Below are 24,669 nucleotides of genomic sequence, written 5' to 3' on the forward strand. Positions count from 1 at the left end.
AGCCACGATAGAAAAACTACCTTTAAAAGGAGAACCGAGCATAGGAATCTGCATGCTCACATTGTGAATATCTGGCAAGACCATTTCCTTCACAATGCTTCCTTTTGTATATTTTTTCCATATACTTAACGTTGTGGTTATGGGGTGGTGGGTTTTAAATTCCCTTCTAGTAGGTTAGTTTGGAGGCTTCAGCTATCATACATCATAGAGCAAGGGTTAACCTCCCCAGCAGAGAAGCATCTGGTTAAATCTGGTGTACAAGTGGAAGAGGGTATGATGAAGGAAATACACTCCTTTTCACAGCACATTCTGAGCTCCTGCATGGTGATGTCAATGTAAGAAACTCAGCAGATCAAGCTTAGAAATAACACTTTATAATTGCCCCTTTTCGTTCTTGGGTAGTTTTGTGCTGCATCTGAGTGAAAAGTTGCTTGAAATCCCTTCCTCCGGGTTTATTCACAGCACCCCAAATGAGGGAATTAAAAATCTGCCCCGCACCAGCATTGAAAGGTCAAGAGCAAAGAGGCAAAATGCTAAGTATGGCCTCTGAAATAGCCTCTCCCCGAGTTCGGGACTCTCAAAGCCTTGCGTCTGTAGGAGGTCCTAATTCAGTTAGTCACCAAATATGCACAAGTAGCAGTTCTCACAAGCTCTTTACAAAAGCGATGCCATTGAAACCATGTCAGAGACAAGTGTTTAGCTGTGCTTTTGGACGTCTGAAAAAAAAAAAAAAAAAAAACAGCCACACAGCAGTTCCTTTGAAGAGAGAGTCAACATGTAAATTGTAAATTAAGGTTTTCCTCCAGCCGGCAAAGTATATTTACTACACTAATTTAAGAGGGAACAAGCCAGACAAAAGCAGCTAATGAACATTCAATCAAAAACAACTTCCTCAGAGATTCGCGGAGAATTTCTGATCTAACAGACTAATTAAATTAAAGCTCGTTGCTAAACCATTATGTACAAATATTTTAACCTGTTCAGATCAATGAAAGAAGAAGCAGTCATCTATACAAGCAGATGTCTGATGGGAGTTTTTTAAAAACTGAGTAATAAGTCCAAAACAACACCATGGCAAGCTTTGGACATCACCATTTGGACAAGGGCACACCTGCGAACAGTGCGCTGAAGGCCAGGGGCTGCTCTCTCCTGCCTGCAGACCTGCCCAACCAAGATGGTTTTCTAGTTCCATTTCCCTTCTTCTCTCAGCTCTAACCAAGAGCAGCATCCTTCTCTCCTCACTGCAGGCTAGAAAACCAAGCATCCTAGACCCATCTTCCTTAGGGTTTATAGAACTCTTCTGCCCCTTCAGTGTGCCTCTACAACATCCTGGATTTTTCCGTGAATCACTGCTCTTTAACTGACTGCAGAAATCTTACTGCCAGTCTACAGGGTTAAAAAAATAGCATGCTCTCATTCCAGAGATAGCAGACACTTCTTCAAGGAGTCACCATCCCTGGAGGCATTCAAGAAAAGGGTAGATGTAGCACTGATGGTCATGGTCAGTGGACATGGTGAGGATGGGCTGACAGCTGGTCAAGGTGATCTTAGAGATATTTTCCAACATTAATGACTCTTTGATTCTATAAACTGCATATCTGGGAGAAGACTGCTTAGGGAAGCAGCAGGTTTTTTGGTAAGCGAAGAATCATAGAACAGAATCACAGAATCATTAAGGTTGGAAAAGACCTCTAAGATCATCTAGTCCAACCCATCCCTGCTAAACCGTGTCCCTCAGTTCCGCATCTACACCCTTCTTGAGCACCTCCAGCGACAGTGACTCCACGACCTCCTGGGACAGTCTGTTACAGTAACTCTCCTCTCTTTCAGAGAATAAACGTTTCCTAGCATCCAACCTGAACCTCCCCTGGCACAACTTAAGGCCATTCCCTCTTGTCCTATCACAGATACCTGGGAGAAAAGGCCAACTCCAGTCTTGCCACAACCTCCTCTCAGGAACTCGCAGAGAGTGATAACATTGCTCCTGAGCCTCCTCTTGTTTAACATTGACTCCCCCTGACCTGCTCCTCTATAACCTTGCATATAACACTGCTAAATATCTTGCAAAATTCCTGTATCAGTTAAAACACCACTTTCACCCGCACTAAGGTGGTGAAATGAACATGGGTGTTCTTCAGTCCATTCCAAGGGCCACCTCAGTTCTCAGGTGCTGGCAGTCCTGGCTCATGCTTCCCACACAAACATAACAACAGCAGCTCACATAGAGGGCTTTGGGTAATTTAATGGCATGAACTGCTCCAGTTAGCAAACACAAAAAAAAAACAAAAAAAAAACGGGAGGAAGGCTGAAAAACCATTTCTTCTGTGCTCAAATATATTGGAGGGAAGAAAATAGGAACAATTTATGGTCTGTTCCTCTCCTAGACTAAGACAGCTGTGAATTGCCAAGCATGCAGGAGCACTTCACTGAAATCCCCCACTTTTGTTCCTGACTCCTTGACATTTGTCCCCAGTGTTACCTTGGAGCAAGCAGATAATGTTCTGTAAATTGTTCCCAGGGGAACTCTGCAATAGTTCTTAATGAACTACGCTACAGTGATTACGAACACTGGAGCAATCGCCCTCCGGAGACCAGTCTACTCAACTGATTAAAGTCAACACAAATTGCATACTCAGAAATCAACAATTTGGGGAAAACAAGCATGGTTTAATTAGACTTACGATGTACTACCCTGTTCTATGGAATCACTCGCACAACATGCCAGTGATAACAGCAACTGTGTTTAAAGCAAAGATTTAGTTTTGCCACAGCCATTTAATGCAGAAAAAAGAAAACTGCTGCAAATCCCTTATAAAGCAAAGGTTATCAGAGGACGTTGATTTGTGTGGTTTTTTTTCCCCCACTGTTTCTGGCACTTACAGAGAGAAAATAAATCCTGACAAAACACATTTATAAAATCAAAGTACAATACAATGCGCCCCTTGCAGAAAAACTTCCTAAAGCTTATTATAGGAAAACTGAAATAATGTCAGATCTACACAGAGATCATGTTCAGCGGCTTGTAACTCCTCTTTAACGAATACAGGGCATGAAGTTTTTGTCTGCAGCTTATTCAATTTTTAGAGGTGAAGAAGAAAGAGGAAGAAGCAAGTTCAGCAACAATGGACATTTTAAGTACTTTACGGAGCAAAGGTATTGAAAAACCATCAATCTTTCACGCTGCTTTTTTCTTTATCTGACTTCCTTCAGAGAGGTAGACAAGAACCACTGAAAGGCACCTTGTGGCACGTTGTGCCTTTACAATAGCTACAGCTACCTACCTCAATTATGATGATCCAGGATGCTCAGAAAGCACTCAGAGCAAAATCTCCCTCACAATTTAGCTTACAGTGAATATGTGCCAGGGTTCCCCAGTCTCAGGTGCTAATCAGCCCCACAGTGTTCCCGCAGAGCTGCCAAGAACAGCTTGGTGCTGCACAGCACAGGCAAACCTGAGATGTCCTTGGGTGAGCAGCATGGGGTCTGCATTGTGCGGCAGTGATGGACCTGGTGCTGGTCAGCTCAGACTAAATCTTGAAGCAGAATCCCGTGTCCCTACTTTCAGTGTGCTGATTCAGGTTGCAGAGCAGTTCTGGTGCAAGGGAAATCAGCTACTGGCTTTGCTAGAATGGAGGATAAACACATTCCACCTAGGAATGCAGCCTCTACAAGCACGTGCTTGAAGATTTTTGCATACAGTTGGAAGACACATTACAAGATGCAATTTGAATAAATCAATAGTGAAACTCAAATCAGGAGTGATTCTACTGCCATTACACAGCAAACAACATTACCATAACGCTGGCTGAGAAAGAGGTACCATCAGCAGCAAAAATTAAATTAGAATGGCACAGAACATACAGGCTTACTCTTCTTCCCTTCATCTTGAAGACACTGACAGTTACTGTCTGCTGAAAATGCTCCTCTACACTAATTTCATAAAATCCTGACAGCAGAACCCCCCATTTTCATTAAGACAATGAATGAAAGTTTTGTGTTCATACCAAAGCTTTTAAGAACTACACAGCTTCATGCTTAAATGCTTGTAAATGGAAATACGAAGTGAAGACCCTCTCATTTATTTCTCCACAAGATTATAGGTTGTCATTTGCATGACTTCAAACGAAGTAACTTTACTGCCTGTGGACAAAAGCAAAACCAGTACAACAAATATGACATATTTTCCCATTTACTCATAAATGCTAATTAAATAAGTAAGCCTCTCACAAATAAACTTCATTTAATGACAGTTTATTGTAAATGATTCTTGATGCCTTTAATATCTTGTAGAATAGATTATTTAGTAACACAAACAGATATTTCTTAACCAGTTATCTGAAGACACGGGAAATTAATTCTTGGAAAAAAATACCATTTTCCTACACACTGCTATAAAAGCTGTCTGCACAACTACAGTTCAAAGGAAGCTTGAGGATTCCCACTCCTGCTCCTGTCTACTGACAGAAATAACATAAAACATGACAAAAGTAACACTTTAAAACACTGTAAGAACTAAAATGCATAAAAATTTGAGCAGTAAACAAGAAAATCCTACAGAAAATAGTCCTCCAGTTATCTGAAGCCCCCTGTAGTTCCATCAGAACTGGGAACCCAACCCAATTATCCTTGTGGACGTTCATCAGACATTTTAAAATACTGTTTTAACATTACCATGCTCAGCCCCGCGGAGTCAGAGTTGCACAGCAGTGCCTTGATTATTTTTATGGTTCATAAATCAGTCACTGACCAATTTCCAGTTATAGTTTGTTGGAGATAATTGCAGAAGAAACAGACTGACTTTTAGAACCAATTAGGCAATCACAATACATAGATTTTTTTTTCAACTCAATCACCCGAGATAATTTTACAGCAAAGTCAAAACAAGCGTTTCAGACAAAGCTGATGAGCACTAGGGAGGCCTGGCTTAACTAGGCAGCTGGGTCGTGGTGAGCCAGGCACAAGCAGGTGAGTGCTGACGAGCAGCAGGAGCTGCTGCAGCACTTCTGAGTTCAAAACTCAAATTCCCGAGAGTGGAAAAAGCAGGGTATTAAAGCAGTAACACTTATTTCATAATAGGCATTAAATAAGTGCTACTTTTAGTGAAATGAAAATCTGAGACTAGAATGAATTTAAAACAACTTATTTGATTTCCACCTGGAAAACTCCAGCTTTGACTATGAGACCTAGAAACTGGAGAAAAGCAAGCTATTTCGAGAGTCTCAGTCTAAAGTAACTCCTTGCAATCCTCGACATCATGAATACTCTGTTTTAGAGAGGAAAGAAGTACGCAGGAAAAGCATGCAAAATCTCACAGCATGGAGACAGAAAGGTAAGCAAGCACAGGCAGCTAACTCATAAAGGACTGAATGATTACACTGAAATACCAGTCTGGAAGTACTGCATCTCTCTTTGTATACTCCATGGTCTGTGAAGCAAGCTACCAGATTCTTTTTTTTGTTGTTGTTAAAAAGAATTTAGGATTCAGGAGTGTTTCTATGGATAAAGAAAATATTTGCAATTACATCAGTGGTGATAAAAAGTACATACAGAGAGAGATTATTTTAAAACATTACTTTAGCCGTGATCTTTTTCAGAGTTAAAACCCAACTTGCTCCATCTAACACAGGAATTTAGGAAGAGCACATTCTTCAGTGCCTTCACACACGCACGCACGCTGCAGTTCCCAGTGGTCCATGGAAATACATCCCATAACAGGAAGAACTGGAAGACAGCACTGTGTTCAACACTTGGTAACTTCTACAGAACTCAGTCGTGAATGAGATGGCACCAAGTGCAGCAAAATGCTAGAACACATAATTCATTGTGCGCCTTTTATCCCCCTTTAGGAATTATCTACACTGTTAGAACACATTTTATCAGATAATTTTTAGAGATTTTTGATTTGTTTTCAGAAAGTGAAAAGGCACAATCTGAATGCCTCTTCAAGTTGCTGCCAATTTGATACTATAAGAAAGTATTCAAAAGGTCACAGTAGCTTATTTTGAAGGATTTCTCATGTAAGAGCTCTGCTGCCACCACAAGGATATGGAAGATGAGACAATCTAAAACTTCCAAAGCCTCCTAAAAGGTAAAGCGTATATCACACGGGTGGATGCAGCAGTGGAAAAGCTAAGGCAAACCTTCGGTTTGTGCACACAGCTTTTGAGGTTGGTTTCCTTTATTTATTTAAATGAATTTATTAATGGCTGCACTGGTAACACCTGACAGTATTTGTCATTGAAATCCAACACGTCTCTCCCATTCTCCAGCAAAACACTGCAGCAGCATTTTGGAGCACCTGACGAAGTTGGGCACTGCTCCTTCACAGAATCAGGTTAACTTCATATTATCAATGACTGAAATATGAAACACCGTCTCTCAAGGCTGTCTCTGGCCAAGCCCAGATATTTTCCATAGAGATACTGCACAAATTAACACGGTGCTCAGCTTGTAGACATAAGCATGTCTCCCAGCCATGGTGCCTATGTGCTAGAAACGATTCCAGAAGGCCGGATTAGTGGGTGCAGGTGGAGCAGGAAGAGATGAAAGCAACCTCTGTCGCATCTTGTGGCTTTAATTTGCCACATGTCACCCTTGCACATTGCTCCACATAATGTTCTGGTCTATAGTGAACACGTACCTACCATGGAACAATTAATGTATATGGAAAAATAACTTGTCTGTGCATCTATACTGCAGAAAAACCTGCACAATTTTGTATTTTCCATCTCAGGATTGTATGTGGACTGGAATCTGAGCACTTGGACACTAATCAAACTAATGGCACTGTTCTGGGAACCGGGCTTGCAGCTTCCCAGCATCCCCAAATGGCTATTTCTGCTTGACTCTGTGAAGCTACTTCTGTACTAGAGGAACAGCGCAATCACCACATTTCTACAAAGGCAAAACATGGAAGTCAGGTACTTCTGCGATGACAGTGCAAAACCACATGAAGCGATCACAGAGCACTTACTGAAATTGCTTGTTTAAAATGGACTCTCTGAAAACACAAACTGAAGACAAACTTCACAGGTTTTAAGCAATAAAAGTTGTGGTGCTTCAGTGCTCATGGGGAGTAATGAAAACCAGAGGAGATGCTAGATTTTAATTTACGGAATGTAAAAACAACCTAAATTGCTTCATAAAGCTCATTAATTTGACTCTTCTGGCAGTTGAGATTCCAGGATGTTTCCTCTATAAAATTAATCACATGCAATTAGTAAACTGATGCAAGGACAGAGCGGAAAAGAAAATTAATACATATATTCCTAACCTTACTGAAGATAGGAAGTTAAATACAGTACCAATAATTATTCCTACCCACAGTCTTAACATGAAACACTATCTTAATCTTCCTAAGATACCATAAACAAAGCTAGGAGAACAGATAAGTGTATACGTGCATTCTTGTCAAGTTGTAATACTGGTATAGTAATTTTCTAATTGTCTTAAGCTTAAACATTCATAGTCCAAAAACTTTCTCTGGGAATGAAATAGAGGAACAAGAACAGAAGCAGTGTATTGAATTACCTCATGTCTCAATTTAAGCTAATTTGAAAACAGAAATGCAAGAGAGAAAATAAAGTATACTTACTGATGAAAAATAAGCAACGACTATTTAAAAAAACACAAAACAACACACGCTGGTTCCACTTTCCAGGAAATCAGACAGCTCATGAGGAGATTTTAGAGATCAAAAGAAGGAAGACATATATCTCATTCGTAGTTATAAAAAGCAAAGCAAGCATTAGACAAGAATTCTTTCTCAATCTGACTTTTGAAAAGCAACAAACATCTGACGTGTTCACCCATTATCGACCTAGCTAATGTTCTTCAGGAACAAATTCTGGCAGGTTTCCTGGTAAAAGCTGGAGAGATTATTACTCAACGTTCTGCAAGACTCTTCTGACAGCAAGGTCATGTAGCAGCAAATGGACAACGGAGTGCTTTCTGTATCAAGACGAGAGCACTCACTGCACTGAGGCATTCTTGGGGAGATTGTCACAAAGGATGTGTATCTCATCCAGGAACCACGGCTCCAAATTTTTTAACACTGCCCAGCTGTTGCGGGACTGACCTCAGATGCCATTCTGCAATCATGGTGGCAAAACTTCATCAACTTCATAAGGGGCAAATTCTACTTACATTTTGGTGACTGAGGTAATGAGACTTCAAGGCAAGCTTAAAGGGCAGAGGCAGTTATTTCCCAGCTGGAATTACTAAAACAGGCAGGAGCACCCTGCTTATGCAGTACAGAAGCGTGGATGTGTTCCTCACCAGCTCAAACACTGGGATGAAACAATTCAAGGCAGCGCAGTAACTACAGTCTAATTCTATGTTCCACATGGTGTTTTTCCCAAATGCATTGTGCTCTTTAGTCTTCCAAAGAAAAAAAATGTTCTTTAGACAGCCTGCTGACTTGTCAGAACTGTCAACACAATGGAAATTGAAAGGGTTATGGATTACTGTTAGTCCTGCTCACAATATGCTCTCATATTTGTTGCCTAGGCAAAAAGACCACCAAGAAATCAGACCACCCTTACTGTGAGTGGTTCTTCAGGGTCACTGTAACCATATAATTCCACAAAACTTGCTATCACTCAAAGCAGGTACACTAAAAATAGACAACATTTCTGTATTCGGTTAGAACAGTAATTGTTTCAGTATTGCCAGCAGCTTGTTGAAAGACAAAAAAAAACAACAGTTGTCTCTAGAGCAAACTGCATTTATCTGACTCTTTGCAAGTCCTTAGAAGTATTTTAAAAGATTATCTAGTTTGCTGTATGTATCTAAAAGGAAATAGTACCTTTAATGTTCTAGTTGGAGCCCAGCCAGTGCCATCAATTGAATGTTCTCTCAATAAACTGAAAAAAAGACAAACATATTACACAGTGTAACTTCTAGTAAGAGAAACTTTGTCAGAAGTTTTCTCAGAAAGCTTTAACAACTTTGGAAGAAATTGTCATGTTAGGATTACATCCCTCTTGCTCTATATCTAGCATCAAGACTTTTTAAAAAAATTGCTATGTTGCCTGAGAATTATATTCTTCACACAGCTCAGCTTTGTCAAAAATCAAATTATTTTAAGAATACAAAGCGTAACAGCAGTCCTCATGACAGTCTCAACACTGAGCCTTTATTTCCCTCTGAGCGCACAGACACACACACATGTACTGCACTTCAGAACATGCTCATCTTCAGTGAGCAGGCAGGTCTTGCAGCACGTCCTGCCTCCCACCACAGCAGGCATATCCTGATCCCTCTAAGAGGATATTTTTTGGAAGGATTTCTAATTATCAGTGAGGATTATTATCCTCTCCTCTGTAAAACGACAGCAGCTTCTTAAAGTCAGGGATAGGAAAATGAAATAGTCCTGGTCCATCTGCTCAGGAAGGTTCTGCAACAGACAGAACATCAATGGATGTGTCTCAAACCTTCAGGGACTCAGAGCAGCAAAGACTAATGTCTGAGTCTTAGCAGCAGCTTCTCCTCTTCCAGGAGGTGAGCCATACTGCATGCAGAACGTAACAAGGCCTTACAGACAAACTCAACTCCACACATCCCCAGCTGGAAATCACAAAGCTCAAACAGAGTACTCTGCACAAAACAGACTGCTACAGGAAGAAGAGTCCCTTACAAATGTCCATATACGTTCTCAATTTTGATACAAATATTTATATTGGTATAAATAATTAAAATACAGACTTTCCTACGTGCACATGTAGGAATTTTACCTGATCTGCATATTGTGCTACATAATAAGGCCACTGAAACTGCTGACCCATTTACAAGATGAAAGAGTTGAGCCATATTCAGTTGGTCAGACACTCCTGGAACTCTGAGGTAAAAAACATCATCAGTCACGAGAAGTAAAAGCATTGGAGCCTAGAGGGTAACTAAGAAACACCAGAAGTGTTGAAAAACTGAGGAATGCAGAAGTCTCACTCATGTGCATGAAAGCAAAGTTAATAATCTGAATAAGAGTCTGGGAAACTCCTTTAAGCACATTTCACAACTGACTTCCTCTGCTAAGAAGCAATCTAAAATTGAGAACTCACACAGCAAAGTAACAAAGCACAAAAATTTATCAGCAACAATAGCTTCTACTGCTAACGTGACAGGGTTAAGGTGAAATACTCTAAAGTTATTCATTTTGCAGGGTGTTTTTTTTTTTTTTGTAGTGCTACTTCATGTTCCCTTTAAGAGTCTAGGAAGAAGATGAATGTACTGGGTAACACTATCACATCTTAACCACGTTGCTAATCTCATTTCAGTGCCTTTGAAAAGAAAAAACTTGCCAGTATCACCAATGCAGCTCAAAACTAATTTCAAAAACATTAAAAAAACACGTTTTGGCTTTTATTTTTGTTCATGTTATTGAAGTACAAGCAAAAATGATGGTGAACAAGCAAAAGTCCAGGTTTTCACGTTTTGAGGAAATAATAGACTTAATAAGTTTTTCTCCTCCTTATAGTTTTGCTGCAGTATTCTCCTTTACCCTTTACCCTTCCATACAGCTCACTGTGAGCTTAAGAGCTAAGCATAAGTGAACACATACAAAAAAAGCATGCAAGTATCAACTGACAGAGCTCTAAGTGCCTGAGCACACCAGCCAAACCTCATTAACACCCCTGCAGCTCCCAAAGCCTCTCTCTCTATGCAAATCTCCAGCTGGGGATGCTCAGCAGCCAGGACTTGAGAGGAGACACTCATATTCCTCAGAGAGCTCTGGCAGGAAGGCAATGCAGACAGAAAAGCATACTTCTGCCTCTTATTTCTGATTTACTGATATAATCCATTCTAAGAGCCGCACCCTCTTTCTTCCTACAGATTAGGAATGATCATTACACCCCTAACCAAAGCCCTTTTCCAGTGCAGGGTGCCTAGAGAAACCACATTTCGTGCTCCCCATGAAGATAACCTAGATACGACTGCCAGACAGGTGGAGGTCAGAATGGTGATCTGCTCTCAGAACTTCATAGGATCAAACAGCAGAATGAACACCAAAATGAGCAGAAATATGCACCTCGCCACAGAGTAGAAACACAGCTACAAAGCAGCTAAACTTCTGAGTGGTTAAGATTTTCCAAAAGCTGATGTGGTCAAGGAGTAAAAAAAGTGGAAGAAAGGGAAATCACATCAATAGACGTAGAATAAAATCAGGGATACGCATTAGGAGTTGTTAGGAAAATGGTGTACTGGTGTATGTAATAAGGATATTCCTCGTAAGTATCTTGATGTTTCCTATCCATACGTGCAGTGGAAGCAACATCCACAAGTATGTTCTAGATCTGAGCTACTGCAATTCATAAGGCACACAGGAAGAATGCTTTTTGTGCCCCAACCTATCACACTCGATCCAAGTTTAATCACTTACTGTGTTTTAATTAGGAATGATTACATACTGTAGCATAAGGTACGCTCAGAAGAAAACAGCTGGAAAAATACTGATAAGGAATTACTTCTGCTTTAAAAAATATCCAAAGATATTTCTATATGAAGACTCCAGTAGAAGCTGATTGCACGTACTATATATAGATTGCATTCTCCATTATAACAGGCATAGAGCAGACTGGGCTATTTTAGATTTCCCATCTAAATGGTAAGACATTTCAAAGGTTTAATGTGCTTAAGTATCTGACAATCAAATAAAGCTGACATTTCAGTGCAGACGCCAAAGAAATGACTTCACTTCATTAACCAGAATTATGATGTTCCAACACTACAATTGTCTGACATAATTAAAATCATTTGAAGAATAGACACACTGAAACATCCTCAAGAGTGCGAGGAAGCTTTGTTCAACCTCAAAAGATACAGCACTATAGTCAGAGCTTAAACTTCTAGCTATCTTTTGGTGTCTAGTATTTCCTGTTCACTGGTTCTAAACACTTCATCTACTCCTGCCTTTACTTCAGCTTTTTGACTAAAAGCATCTGGGCTCTCTCCAGTGACCAAGTTTCCACCACCACCCCCTGATGGCACCAGCTCCTCAGAAGCATGAAGCACACCACTGTGGCTAAAAGCACTGATATCAGCTCTTCAGCTACTACCAACCGATGAGCCTGACCTGCCTACCAATGGAGAAAGGCTACCCTGCGAAAGCTTCATTTGCACCTGGGCCTTGTACACAGCAACAAAATGATTTCAAATCTAAAGGACGCAAAATATACATTTTTAAGCACAGTTTTGCTACACGTGGTGGCGACTGTTTTGGATTTTCAGAACAGCTTTCAATCTTACTTATTTTCATTGCTTATGCTTCATTTAGTATTTCTTTCATGTCCCATTAACTTGAGAAATGACAGTCCCGCTTCTCACTTATGTTTATGTTCAGCTTCTGGCCAATTTCACCATTGGGTACTCAAGATGAAAAACTGAAATCACAAAAGTTTCAGAAACTGATTTTGAAAAGGAAATATTTACTATCAGGAAAAAACCCCCAGCAGCATAAGCGCGTCCCTTCTGCAGAAGTGAGCTTTTGGGCTTCTTACACTTATATTCCCCCAACTCTGTTTTTCTATAACCAGCACCTGCCCTTCAGCAGATATTACACATGAAAATAAATAAATATAGAATAGTTAGTTTCAAAGTAAAACAGATCTTTCTTTTTCCTTTTTGAAATACAGTTTTCAAGCACTAAATACATATAGGCATTAAATGAGTAAAACCTTCAGCCTTCTCAGGGCCTGAGAATTATTCATCTATGAGGAGAGGAAAAGGAAAAAAAAAAACAAAGAAAAAAAGAAAAGAAATAAGAAGTTGTGTCCAGATAGGATTTTACACTTCTATCCTAAATAGAACAAAAACGTTAAGTCTGAACTTGAAGAGCCAGGTTCTACCCAGTGCCTACTGCACGGCAAGAACAACACTTTCAGTGTATTTCTGTGTTTCTAAGGGTCATATACTGGTCTGATTTCTAGCAACCATTGATAAAAGTAATAGTGACTTGAAAATTACATACAACATCTCATCACACAGACAAACCTTCAGGATAAAAAAAGAATGCTGTTGCTACCTTAAGCAGATTTCTCCCGTCTCTGTAATGTTTGGATGCCAGATTCTTGTCAAGCATTTTACTTTCGGAGGCTGCCAGGACAGAAAACAAATTACAAGGTTATTGTTCAAAACAAAGCCAATCACCATTACAAGTCGCAGAAATGAAAAGGGAAATATATTTGATGCTCACAGCATAAATCTGCATGTTAAAGATCCTGACAGTGTAACTACAGGAGGTACACCAGCTTTCCCTGCCCTTTTAGCTTCTTTCTACTCTTCACTAATGATGAGCTTTTTCCTCAGAAAAATTGATTTTAAAGAAAGCCAAGAAAATTCATTCTCTCCTGTTTCCTTCAGGGAAAACAAAATAAAAACCATATTAGTCTCTTAATATATAACCAATAAGACAACAATTTAAACTGTTAACAACTAACTGGTTTTTCACAAAGTTTATCCAAGTTTTGGGAAGGTTGTTAAAAACAGCAGAGTATATATTAATCAAAAGCATTGTTTCCTTTTTTTTTTTTATTTAAATAAGAGCCTCCTGTTCAGAGCTGGATAGGAGTATAAGGAGAAGTGTGAAGAAGTGCAGTCGGATCCAAACTGAAGATGCTAATGTAAAAAGCTACTTAATTTATTCTTAGGTAAGGTCACCAGAATGTTGAATTAGACAGCAAGTTTTGAAACACAGATTCTTAAAATACAGTTTCATTTGCTCTAGTTTTGTGAAGTAAATAAAGAGCAGGTCATAAAAATGCCAGTAGCCTAGCAACAGCACATTATTCCATCCCTGTTCTCCAAATTACAATTTGCAGCTTTCAATCAGGCAGATAATCTCTTACAGTAGACGTACAGTAAGACCAACACAAACCAGTACCTTTCAGAACTTCAATTTAATATCCTATTATAAATGTGGAGCTATTTTCCCCCACTGCTTCTTAAGAAGTCTTCAGTCAAGAGAGAAAACAGCTCTAATAGCTGTAACTGCATAGCGGTGTGCATGCTGTGTTTTGTCTCACTGCTTTGTTCTCAATTCTCCAGCATCATCTTAGGGAAGTATTTAGATGTTATCCACTTATCCCAGCTCCTTGGAGAAAAGGTAAGAGTGCACACATGATACCGACCTACCAAGAATACACCTATCCAGCACTTACATAAACCATCCTGAAGCACATCAACAATTCATAACAGAGACATAAGCTTTTCTCCATAAACATTCACGTTTGTCCAACAGCTGCTCAGCACTCAGCCCTCAGGAGATAGCTGCTGCAGTGCCGGATCACGGCAGTACTGAAAAATGAGTGGCACACAGAAAAGTCTGACTTTTTACCTTCCAAATCCACAAACGTTCACCTTAGAAGTTTTCTAACAGCACAACCTTTTGTCAGCTACACCTTCACATTGTTTTGAAAGATTATGTCTAGTTCTCAAAAAAACAAAGAGAGGAAAGCAGCAGTACTTATTCCACCTGGTGACTCAAGATAAAAGAGCAAATTTTACCACACATGCCTTCCAACAGCGAATGTATTGATGAATAGAATAAGAAAGTTTTATACCAACTAAATCTTCACAAGAAACTCCCAAATCCACACAGTCATTCAGAGTGAAGTAACTGGCATCTTAGTTTTCTGTAATGTGGGAAAAAAAACAAGTCATTCATCCTTTCACCAAACACCAAAGTGCTTCTTATCTCTAAGAATCAGAGAAACCCACTGCTGACAGCAAGACAAAGGTTTTCTCCTTCTCTCTCCTTCTTCTCCTTTTAGAGACAGACAAGGACGATGGCAGCACTACCATGAGAATTAGCTTTAGACAAATTCTCCTTTGAGTTTTTGCTTCAAGCTATCTTTGAATCTTCCTTACATCAACAAATCCACACAAGCTTTCCTTGAGATGCTTCACTTGAACTCCTCAAACCATTTCCAGGTCATGGATGTGACAGCAAAGCTTACAAAATCCATTTATTTCACTACTCATAAGTTCATCCTTCTCCTCAGACTCTGCAAGACTTATGTGTAGATCCAACCTCACCACAGGGCACAGCAGCGATCTGAGTGATTTTCTTCTCCAGTTCTCAGCAGCCACTTATCTTTTCAGATCCCTCATGAGTTTTGATAATGGGAATTGTCCCAGCTTCCACTTCTGCTCTCAGCTGACTTCACTGTATCAGTTTGTGTTCACAAGCCTCAAAACACAGCACATACACACAGCACAGGAGAGTGTTGCAAGCAGTTGACAACTACGCATATACCGACGTCAGTTTGGGCAGAAGTAAGTTTAATTTTATACAACACGCTTTTATCAAGTTTGTCCCTTTTCTTTAAAAAGGCTGCTAACAATCTCTCCCATGACATTCTCACTGAATCAGAGGTTGGATATAAAGCACCAACCAGTACATGAACTTCACTTCAGACCTTGACTGGTTTGGCAAGCCAAGTCACACTGATGTGACAAGTGCACTAACATGGAAATGTTGTGCCTAACCGATCCTATACAGTAAGGCCACCAAAGAGGACTGATGACACTCTCTTAGTCATGACGTTCAGTTCTTCAGGATTCCAATCCCTTCCAACTGCTGCTTCACAACTGAGACATTTGCAAGAAAAAGGACCAAGAAGAGGAGTTCTGCTGTTAAATTCCTGGCTTCTGATCTCTGCCTAAGGTCATAAAATCCTTGGAAAACTGATTTTATGTCACTATCTTTACTATTAACCAGGTTTGATTCCTTAAAGCATCAGGTCCCCAATCCTGTAGCACCCGCTGCTTCATCAGCTGCACCTCAAGGAAGAAAAGGTTTGTTGGATTTTTTTTGCTGTTGTTGTTTTAAATCAAGACATCCCCTGATCAGTGGATTGCTATTACTATTATTTAAAAATCAAAAACAACCACCACCAACAATTGCTCCCATTTCTGACTGACTTGTTTCTGGGCAGCTGATCAACCAAAAAAGCAGTGCTTGGGAACAGATGCTGCAGAGACAGAGGTCAGCACATGGCACTGGAGGCATTTGCTGCATACTCCATTATTTTGCTTGCCACTTCACAGCTTCTTCTGATGTCTGTGACTGCAACAGTCCTGGAGGTTTTCGCAGGCACAAATGCTGGCAAGCTTCTGTTTGCTGTACACAAATGTTTGTGAACATACAGCTTATTTTCTAAAAGGCAGAATGCTTTAAAATGCCAAGTGATAATATTAACAAACAGATTTCAGTATTTCTAACAGCACCACAGTTTGAGGAGACACTAAGAATTAACTAACTCTGCTCTCCTGATGGTACTGCAACACCTGCATCATATCCTGTTGCTTTCTCCTCTTACACAACATCCCATTGCCATCAAGAGAACAGTTCTCAGTATCTGGTACACATTGTTTAAGAAGTCTTTCCTTCACACTGTGTATTTGCTAAGGATATAAAAGAAGACGATGACACTGGGAAAGCATGCAATGCATTAAGGGCAGTTTCATGCATGTGTGCAAGCAGTGAGCAATCACTTCTCTTCCTAAGTATGTGGAAATATGAAGTGTTTAACAACACAGCAGGTATATCCCACATTCCCTGCCTGGGATGAGAGGGAGGCCGCACACACAGTTTGTATTTTGGCTATTATCTTTACATAACAATTGAAGGGAAAAACTGAACTTTTAAAAGCAGCTCAAAGAATAAGTAATATTAAGTGCTGACCTTCTAAAGACTTCCAATGCCATTGAAAAACCCTTAATAGCTAATACCAGTAACATTAATTTTATCAGCACAGTATCTTTTCAGAGTTGCTTCAACTTTAGAGGAGGGAAAGGCCTCTCAGGATAAATTTCTTCTTTTTGTATTCAGAACATGGACATTATTTATTCAAAAAGCTGCCGAGAGTCTGAAAGACATCAAGAGCTCAAGCCTACCAGTTTTGTGTGTGATGCCCATAAAACAGTGCTACAAGAATCAAGAAAATCTTAGTTGTGAAGGGAAATCAGAGTGATTACAAGAGTTTGGATCCAAGCAGAGGACTCTGAAGATGCCAGGTTTTCCTACAGCTCCAAAAAGCAACTAGCCCAAATCAGATTCTTATAGAAGGAACTGATCTGACACGCACAAATCCTTTTTGAAGATATTTTTGGATCACGTACAGGATGAAGTCTTCCTTTCATGATGCTTTTCTCCCCAACTATCTCTGGAAAGCAGGCATGTTAGTTGAGAATCGTGTGCACGCACTGGTGTCCTTGTGACTAACTGCTTCCTTCGTTTGTGCTGCAGGAAGCATCACCTCTGACTGTCTGCTCAGACATCACAGGAAAAGGATGACTGGAACTGCCCATGATGGCCCCATTTACAACATGGGAGTTTAAAGACACTTCTAATGTTAAGATTGTTCTGTAGTAGTGCTAACATTATTAGCAGTGCTAACTCAGTAACAGTGAAGACATAATCACTGGGGTGAACCACCAGGAAAATGCACAACAGGACTGCCCAAAGAGTTCCCCTCTTTGGGAAATGGACTGCTTTAAAAGAAGTCCTTGGCAAAACAAGTCCTTGATGAGCTCTCTTCCCTCTCTTCAGCCTGCATGCAAAGCACAAAGCGAAATGCAGCCTGTCAGCTTGCAGAAGCAGTGTGATACAAATTACCTCTCGCAATGCAGCTCAGATGTACCCAAACAATTCCTCTTGCACATCAAGTAACTGATTAAAAATGAAAAACCTTTTCCTGTTCTCGAGCTCAGATGCTTCTAAAATTATCCATCTCTTCAACAGCTTAAGTAGTTTTAATCATAGATATAGTGGAAGAACCCTTATAATCTGTATTGCCTTACAGATAGTCATCACAAACATTTCCAGTACCACATACAGCAGCTCAGTGATGCAGAAGTGTCTGATCAACCAGCTGTGCACTCGGCACACAAGCAAGAGGCAGCACTTCACAGCAGAGCTCACCCAGAGCATCCTTCCCACATGTTAGGCTCTCGAATCTTTGCCCTGAGGGACTCCACAGCCTAGGTGCCACAAGTCAGTGCCTTACGCTCACAGATCCACTGCCTACCTCCAGTGCTTTGCTTCCCAGACAGAACAGCATGCATCGATTTCAGCTCACAACACAAACCTTTTTTTTTTTTTGTTTATATGAACACCTTAAACACGAGAATATAAGAAAGTAAAAGGAGTATATATTGTGTACTTCCCTGTGCTCAGCAATGCCACAGTGGTTAAACTGCGATTACTGACAATTAAAAAGTCAGATGGATGGGAACATGGGAGGGTTCCTCCTTCTGCCACGAATGCCATCTTCCTCTAGGTATGTGATGGCACAGTTCACTCACATTAAAGAAGGATGCAATTACTTAGTGATCACCTTTGTATTTACAGTATGTGCATGGTGCGTATAAAATTGGCATCCTGGGAAATTTCCTGGTGAGGTTACACGGGGAACATAAAAAGGGGAAATTAGCAACTGCAAACACTAGATGTACAAAGTGTATCAAGGACACACAGGATCCAGGGCTTAGTTTTGAATAAAACACTAAATTGCAACAGAGTTCAAGATTTCCAAAGAAAAATACTTTCTTCTCTTCACAAATTCCCAGAAAAAGAATCAAGGAGAAAAAAAGCTCTGAAGAGAGATTGAGACCATTCCCTGAAGCTGCACAGGACCTGAGACTGCTACCACTAACTCAGTTAGCTAGAAAATATTGTTAAGCATTGTTCATCTCTCTTGACCAACATTACGTAAGGACAGCATGATGCTGGAAAACTGAGCAGGAAAATTCAAAGCTGATTCAGAAATACTATGGTTTTCCACAAGCAATAACTTTTTATACAATATAGTGTGTGTCACCTTGATTCTAAGTACCAGGAACGTTAGGGAACTTGTGAAGGTAAGTTCTGGAATGCCAGCCCAGTTCCCCTGCTCCCAGAGACATAACTTTTCTACCTCACTGGAGTATTCTGAGCTCAGTCTGAGAATTCAGGCCATCCCATTCCAGACTGCTGCTCCTCCTTTGTGTGTGTATATATAGCGCATATAAAAACAGTGCCGTGACTGCAGCCACTGCACATATATGACACTGAATTTAGGCTTGGTGCATTTGAAACCCAAGTCAAAGGTCTTCTCAGACACATTTCTCTGCTATCCTCTCCTACTCATTCTTCAAGATCCTGATGATCTTGAAGGTCTTGATGATCTTGAAGGTCCTTTCCAACCTGAGCAATTCTATGATTCAGCCTCTCTGAAAGAAGACCTCAAATATTAACACCAAATGTCAGAAAATAGAAAAGATGTTAAAAAAAAAAAAGCTGTGAAAGCAAGAAAAATCAAAAGCGTTCAAAATAAAAGTGAGGCTTCCTTCTTCCTGCAATTCATATCTCTGCATGCAATTACTGCAATTTAAATGCTCAAATGAATGTAATTTCCCCACACATCACCAGAACGCAGAAGACCAAGAGTAATTCATGAGAACCAGACATATGCCCCACCTGTTTTCCATTTTTGGAGTTTACTTTTTTCTACAGATTGCTGAACTCCGAAAATAATGTCTGAAGTTATTTTTATTGTAATTGCACCTCCTCCTCTCTTGCCTCAATCTGTAATTTTAGTAGAGTAAAACCATGCAATAATGTTTCTCATGTTCAAAAAGGGCAAGTTCTTTGGAGTGTTCTATTTGTCTATAATAAGAAAAAGCAATCATTGGGATGTCCTCTGGAAAGCTGTTTGCTTAATAACCACTGAAATAGGTACTTTTATAGATACTTAAGCAGCCTGAGAGACAAGCAGCAGAACTAGTGGAGTGCACCAAAGGAGGCCACTTGCCACCATCTCTGCACTTTCCATGTCTTCTACTGCACACTCCGAAAGGGAATTAAACATCACAGGCCAATACCAGAACTATAAGCACAAGTTGATGGCCCCATAAAAATAAAAAGCAAAGACTTCTCCTTTCTCTTCAGTTGTATAATTCTCTCTTCTAGAGAGAGAAGACCCTTTCTCAGACTCAATGCCAGCTTCCCTCTGAAGTCCTATTACATGGAAAGGAAATGTAACCACCTCTAGATTAATGACAAAATACTTACCACCATATTGTAGGCATCAGGAACTTCAATTTCAAACTGAAATTTTCCACCTTGGTAATAGCCCTCATCTAGTTAAGAAAAAAACACAAATATTAAAATAGTTGACTTTGAGAAAATAACCGATGCCATGTAATACAAATATCTGTCATTACTCAGATTCAAGTAACAACCTCAGATCATCACCAAATACCTAAACACCAAAGTACTAGCTGCCTCCTACTCCAAAGAGTTATACACCTTGCTGCTAATGCACACTAAATCCTTCTCAACCACAGCACCCTCAGACTTGCACTAGCTATTACTATCGCAGCAGGAATAACAGTGTGCAAGAGCATGCTTCAGAGTGTACTACAACAAAAAAGCAAGTCAGGTCTTTTGACTGACAATTATCCCACCATGGGTAATGAATCAGTTCGGAAAATCTGCCAGCTTTTCTGTCAACCTGAGATCCAATGCTGAATTATTAGAAGTGCTAAATTGTAAAATATGAATTCTGAATGTATCTAGTTGCATGTAACCAGAGATAATAGATAACAGGCTGTAATTCCTGAGATGGCTGTGCTTGGATGCTGAAATGCTTGCAAGCAATCTGATACATGTCTGTCTGGCATTGCAACTACACAGTTTTGTCATTATTCTTGCTGTCTGCATCACATCGTGCAGCCATAGCAAAGAACCGATAGTCAGAAAAGGTTGGTTATCCTCATATGACTATTTATTTAATACGCAATTTTTAAAAACAGCATTTCAAGGAAGGCAATCTGTGGTTTAGAGAAAGATGAAGAAGAGACGCTTCTTATTATATGTCTAGCTTCCAAAAAGTTTCTAGCTCTTCTACTACACATCACCAAATTCCCATTAGGATAACATGATGCCTTCTGGACCTGCCCCTCTCCCAGATGTAATGCTACGAGAGTACAGAAGCGGAGCACGGTTGATCTTTCCCATTCCATACAGGTTTATGGCTGCCTCCATTCTGCAACTGCTGGTTTCCAGTACCCAACCTACCCAAACCTTTGGTCATCCCACAGACACCTGCACGGAACTGCAAGCCTTAGCCAGTGCAAATCTCACTTTAATAGCCTGCTGAGAGCACGCATTTTTCAAATACATCCTTCATTTCCAATTCAATTTTGAAATGCATTTAATTTATTAAGCAGAACTCTCAGGCATGCTGCTGTGCTTCATCAGCACGTAACTGTACATGCACTGTTTTTTATGGAAAAAACCACGCAAGTCAAGCATTTATATTTTGTTTCCAAATGTACTGGAGATAAAAATCAGTAAAGCAAAACATTTCTGAAGAATCAAATATATAAAGGTGAGTTACACCAATATCCTTTCAATGAAATTGCTCCCTGTCAAATTTGCCAGATGCTCAAAGCAAGACGTTGTTTCAAGAAAGGATGATTATAAAAATAGTTCAACGCTCCACCTGGAGCTCAAACAGCACAGTCACCACTGAGCAACCCTGCAGGATGCAGCTGACTACACTTTATCCACCACTCAGCACGATGTAATCACTACTTAATCAAGATGCAGGAATCCTCACTATTTCCAAGCATTGATGCCATTCCTTGTAAAAATCACAGTTGGAAGAAATGCATACACAGGTCTTTCACTGAGTAGAGTAAAACAAACACCACCACCTCTTCAGTGTCTGCCATAGTACTAACCACTTAGATCAGTCTTCCCTCAGCTTCTTCGGGGCTCTCTGGTTCACAAGCACTTATCAAGCTACTACTTCTCAACATATCTTTATTGATCTGGACAAGGGGATTGAATGCACCTTTAGTAAGTTTGCAAATGACACCAAGTCATGTGAAAGTGTTGATCAGCCTGAGAGTAAGAAGGTTCTGCAGTGGGATCTGGATAGGCTGAAGCCAATGGATGAGGTTCAACAAGACCATAAGCCAAGCCCTGCACTTCAGTCACAACAACCCCATGTAATGCTACAGACTTGGGGCAGAGTGGCTGGAAAGCTGGATGGAGGAAAACAACCTGGGGGTGTTAGTTGGACTAAATGATCTTAGAGGTCCTTTCCAACCTTAACAATTCCATGATTCCATGAGAAGCTATCACACACAACACACGTGTTTGCACAGGGAGAAATAAGGCTGATGCAAGGTAAAGGAGAAGCAGCACCACCATGAAGGCTGATCATGAAGCCCAGCAGCAGAAAGTTATTTTTCACTGGCTTAATTTCAATAGTTCCTGGATTCTGTGGCTTTGGAGTGTAGCACACAGCAGCCCTCCATGTTCCACCCCTGCTAATACAGAATAGGTATGTCTACATGTGTCTTATGTCAAAGAAAATCCTCAGATTTAATCAATCTTCACTGTAATCCAATTGTCAAAAAAAATACTCAAAAACAGCTCCAGGGAAAGACAGCTTGCCAGAAGGTTGTCAGAGCACTGCCAGCTGAACAGCAAGAGAAAAGCCATGCTCTGCATCTCTGCACGCTGAAAACACCAGGCACAGTCTCCACCTTCAGGAACATTTAGGTTGGGACTCATTTAACAGCATAGGCAGCAAGATCACTGTTGGCACTGCTCAAAAAATACACGAGGAAAAAAAAGCTGAAGAATTGCTCTTCACTTTCTCCACCTCTTCACCATCAGGCAGACACAGTTCAGGGCAGCTCCACATCTACCCAGCCAAGGCAGGAAATCTCAGAAACCACATGCAGGTGGAAATCAGACAAAGCTGTATGAAATCATCATGGCAAAAAGAGCGCAGTGCATCCTGCAGGATTAGTGAGACAAGCTGGTGTACAAATGGGTGAAATGAGCACTAGAATTAGTGCAAGAGGTACAGCAGGACCAGACAATGAAAGAACATTCCTTTTCCTTAGCAAAAACTTGTTTTAGATTAGCTCAAGCACTTCCTAACCACATATTAGCAGTTTCACAGGCCACAAGAAATTTCTATTGTATTACTTTCATTTTCTTTATTTTCCTGTGTTCTACGCAAGCCTGAGAAATCTCTGCAAGACCTGGAGCACTCCAGACATGGCATTTCACACTGCAGGTCATTTTCACATGCTTACATGATCAAGCATCCCTCATAGAGAAATCAATATTCATCACTATCCTACACTATCCTACATTACAACTTCTAAATTCTCATTTTATTTTTCTGGTTTACTTTAACATCAACTCATGCTAGCACTAACCAAAAACTGGGTACTCTGTTGCTTCTACTATAAAACAAGCAAGAGCATATTTGCCAAATAAGAAGAGCAAGACACTTCTCCCATGCTCTTATTTTTTTTTTTTAATTAAAACAAATATTCCTCTACATTTATAAATTCAATCACCTTGACATTTGCTGGAAAAGCAGCACCACCAGGCACATACAATCCAGGAGGTTCCTGCAGTATGTAGCAGATAACTTTCTGAGGCAGGTAGTGGAGAAGCCAACAAGGACAGGCGTGCTGCCAGACCTTCTTACAAACAAGGACAGACTGTTTGGGAATGTGAAAGCTGGGAACAAACTTGGATGCAGCAAACATGAGACAGTGGAGTTCAGGGTCTTACATCAAAGAAACAAAGCAATAAATAGGACTGCAGCCCTAGACTTCAGGAGAGCCAAACTGACCTCTTCAATGACCTACTTGGAGGTATCCCATGGGCTAGAGAATTGGAAGGTCAGGGGGCCCAAGAGAACTGGTTGACATTCAAGCAACACTTCTTCCAAACTGAAGATCAGTATAAACCTAAGAGTAAGAAATCAGACAAAGGTGGCAGGAGACCTGTATGGACAATCAAGGAAAACATGGAACATGGAAAAACTCAAATGGAAGAAGAAAGTCTATGGAATGTAGAATAGGCATCTGGCCACTTGGGAGAAATACAGTAACGCTGTCAGAGCATGCAGGGAGGAAATGAGGAAGGGTAAGACCCACATGGAATTAAATCTGGAAAGGGAGGTCAAGAACAACAAGAAACACTTCCCTGGTGCTGGGGAAGGTTATGGAGCAGATTGTCCTGAGGGAGATCACGCGGCATTTGCAGGACAACCAGGGGATCAGGCCCAGCCAGCATGGGTTTGTGAAGGGCAGGTCCTGCCTGACCAACCTGATCTCCTTCTACAATCGAGTGACCCGACTGGTGGATGAGAGAAAGGCTGTTGATGTGGTCTACCTAGACTTCAGCAAAGCCTTTGACACTGTCTCCCACAGTATTCTCCTGGAGAAACCAGCAGCCTGTGGCTTGGACAGGTACACCCTTTGCTGGGTGAGGAGCTGGCTGGAAGGCCGGGCCCAGAGAGTGGTGGTGAATGGAGTCAAATCCAGCTGGTGACCGGACACGAGTGGTGTTCCCCAGGGGTCGGTGCTGGGGCCTGTCCTCTTCAATATCTTTATTGATGACCTGGATGAGGGCATTGAGAGCACCCTCAGTAAGTTTGCAGACGACACCAAGCTGGCAGGAAGCGTCGATCTGCCTGGGGGTAGAGAGGCCCTACAGAGAGATCTGGACAGGCTGGATCTCTGGGCTGAAGCCAACAGGATGAAGTTCAACAAGACCAAGTGCCGGGTCCTGCACTTTGGCCGCAACAACCCCAGGCAGTGCTACAGGCTTGGGGCAGAGTGGCTGGAAAGTTGTATGGAGGAAAC

At 40.7% G+C, this 24,669-nt stretch overlaps 1 protein-coding gene across 2 annotated transcripts in view; it reads right to left on the minus strand.

Annotated features, from left to right (window-relative positions):
• UBE2F (ubiquitin conjugating enzyme E2 F (putative)) overlaps positions 1–24,669 on the minus strand; it is a 71,761-nt gene that overhangs the window by 27,412 nt on the left and 19,680 nt on the right. For both annotated transcript variants that reach the window (XM_021399790.1, XM_021399789.1), the window contains 3 exons: positions 20,051–20,118; positions 13,019–13,089; positions 8,807–8,864 (listed from right to left, as the gene is read on the minus strand). In XM_021399790.1, the coding sequence (XP_021255465.1) occupies positions 8,807–8,864; positions 13,019–13,089; positions 20,051–20,118 (197 nt within the window). The remainder of the gene's footprint in view (positions 1–8,806; positions 8,865–13,018; positions 13,090–20,050; positions 20,119–24,669) is intronic.

Source organism: Numida meleagris, chromosome 5, assembly GCF_002078875.1.
Source record: "Numida meleagris isolate 19003 breed g44 Domestic line chromosome 5, NumMel1.0, whole genome shotgun sequence".
In the NCBI taxonomy this organism is placed as follows: Eukaryota; Metazoa; Chordata; class Aves; order Galliformes; family Numididae; genus Numida; species Numida meleagris.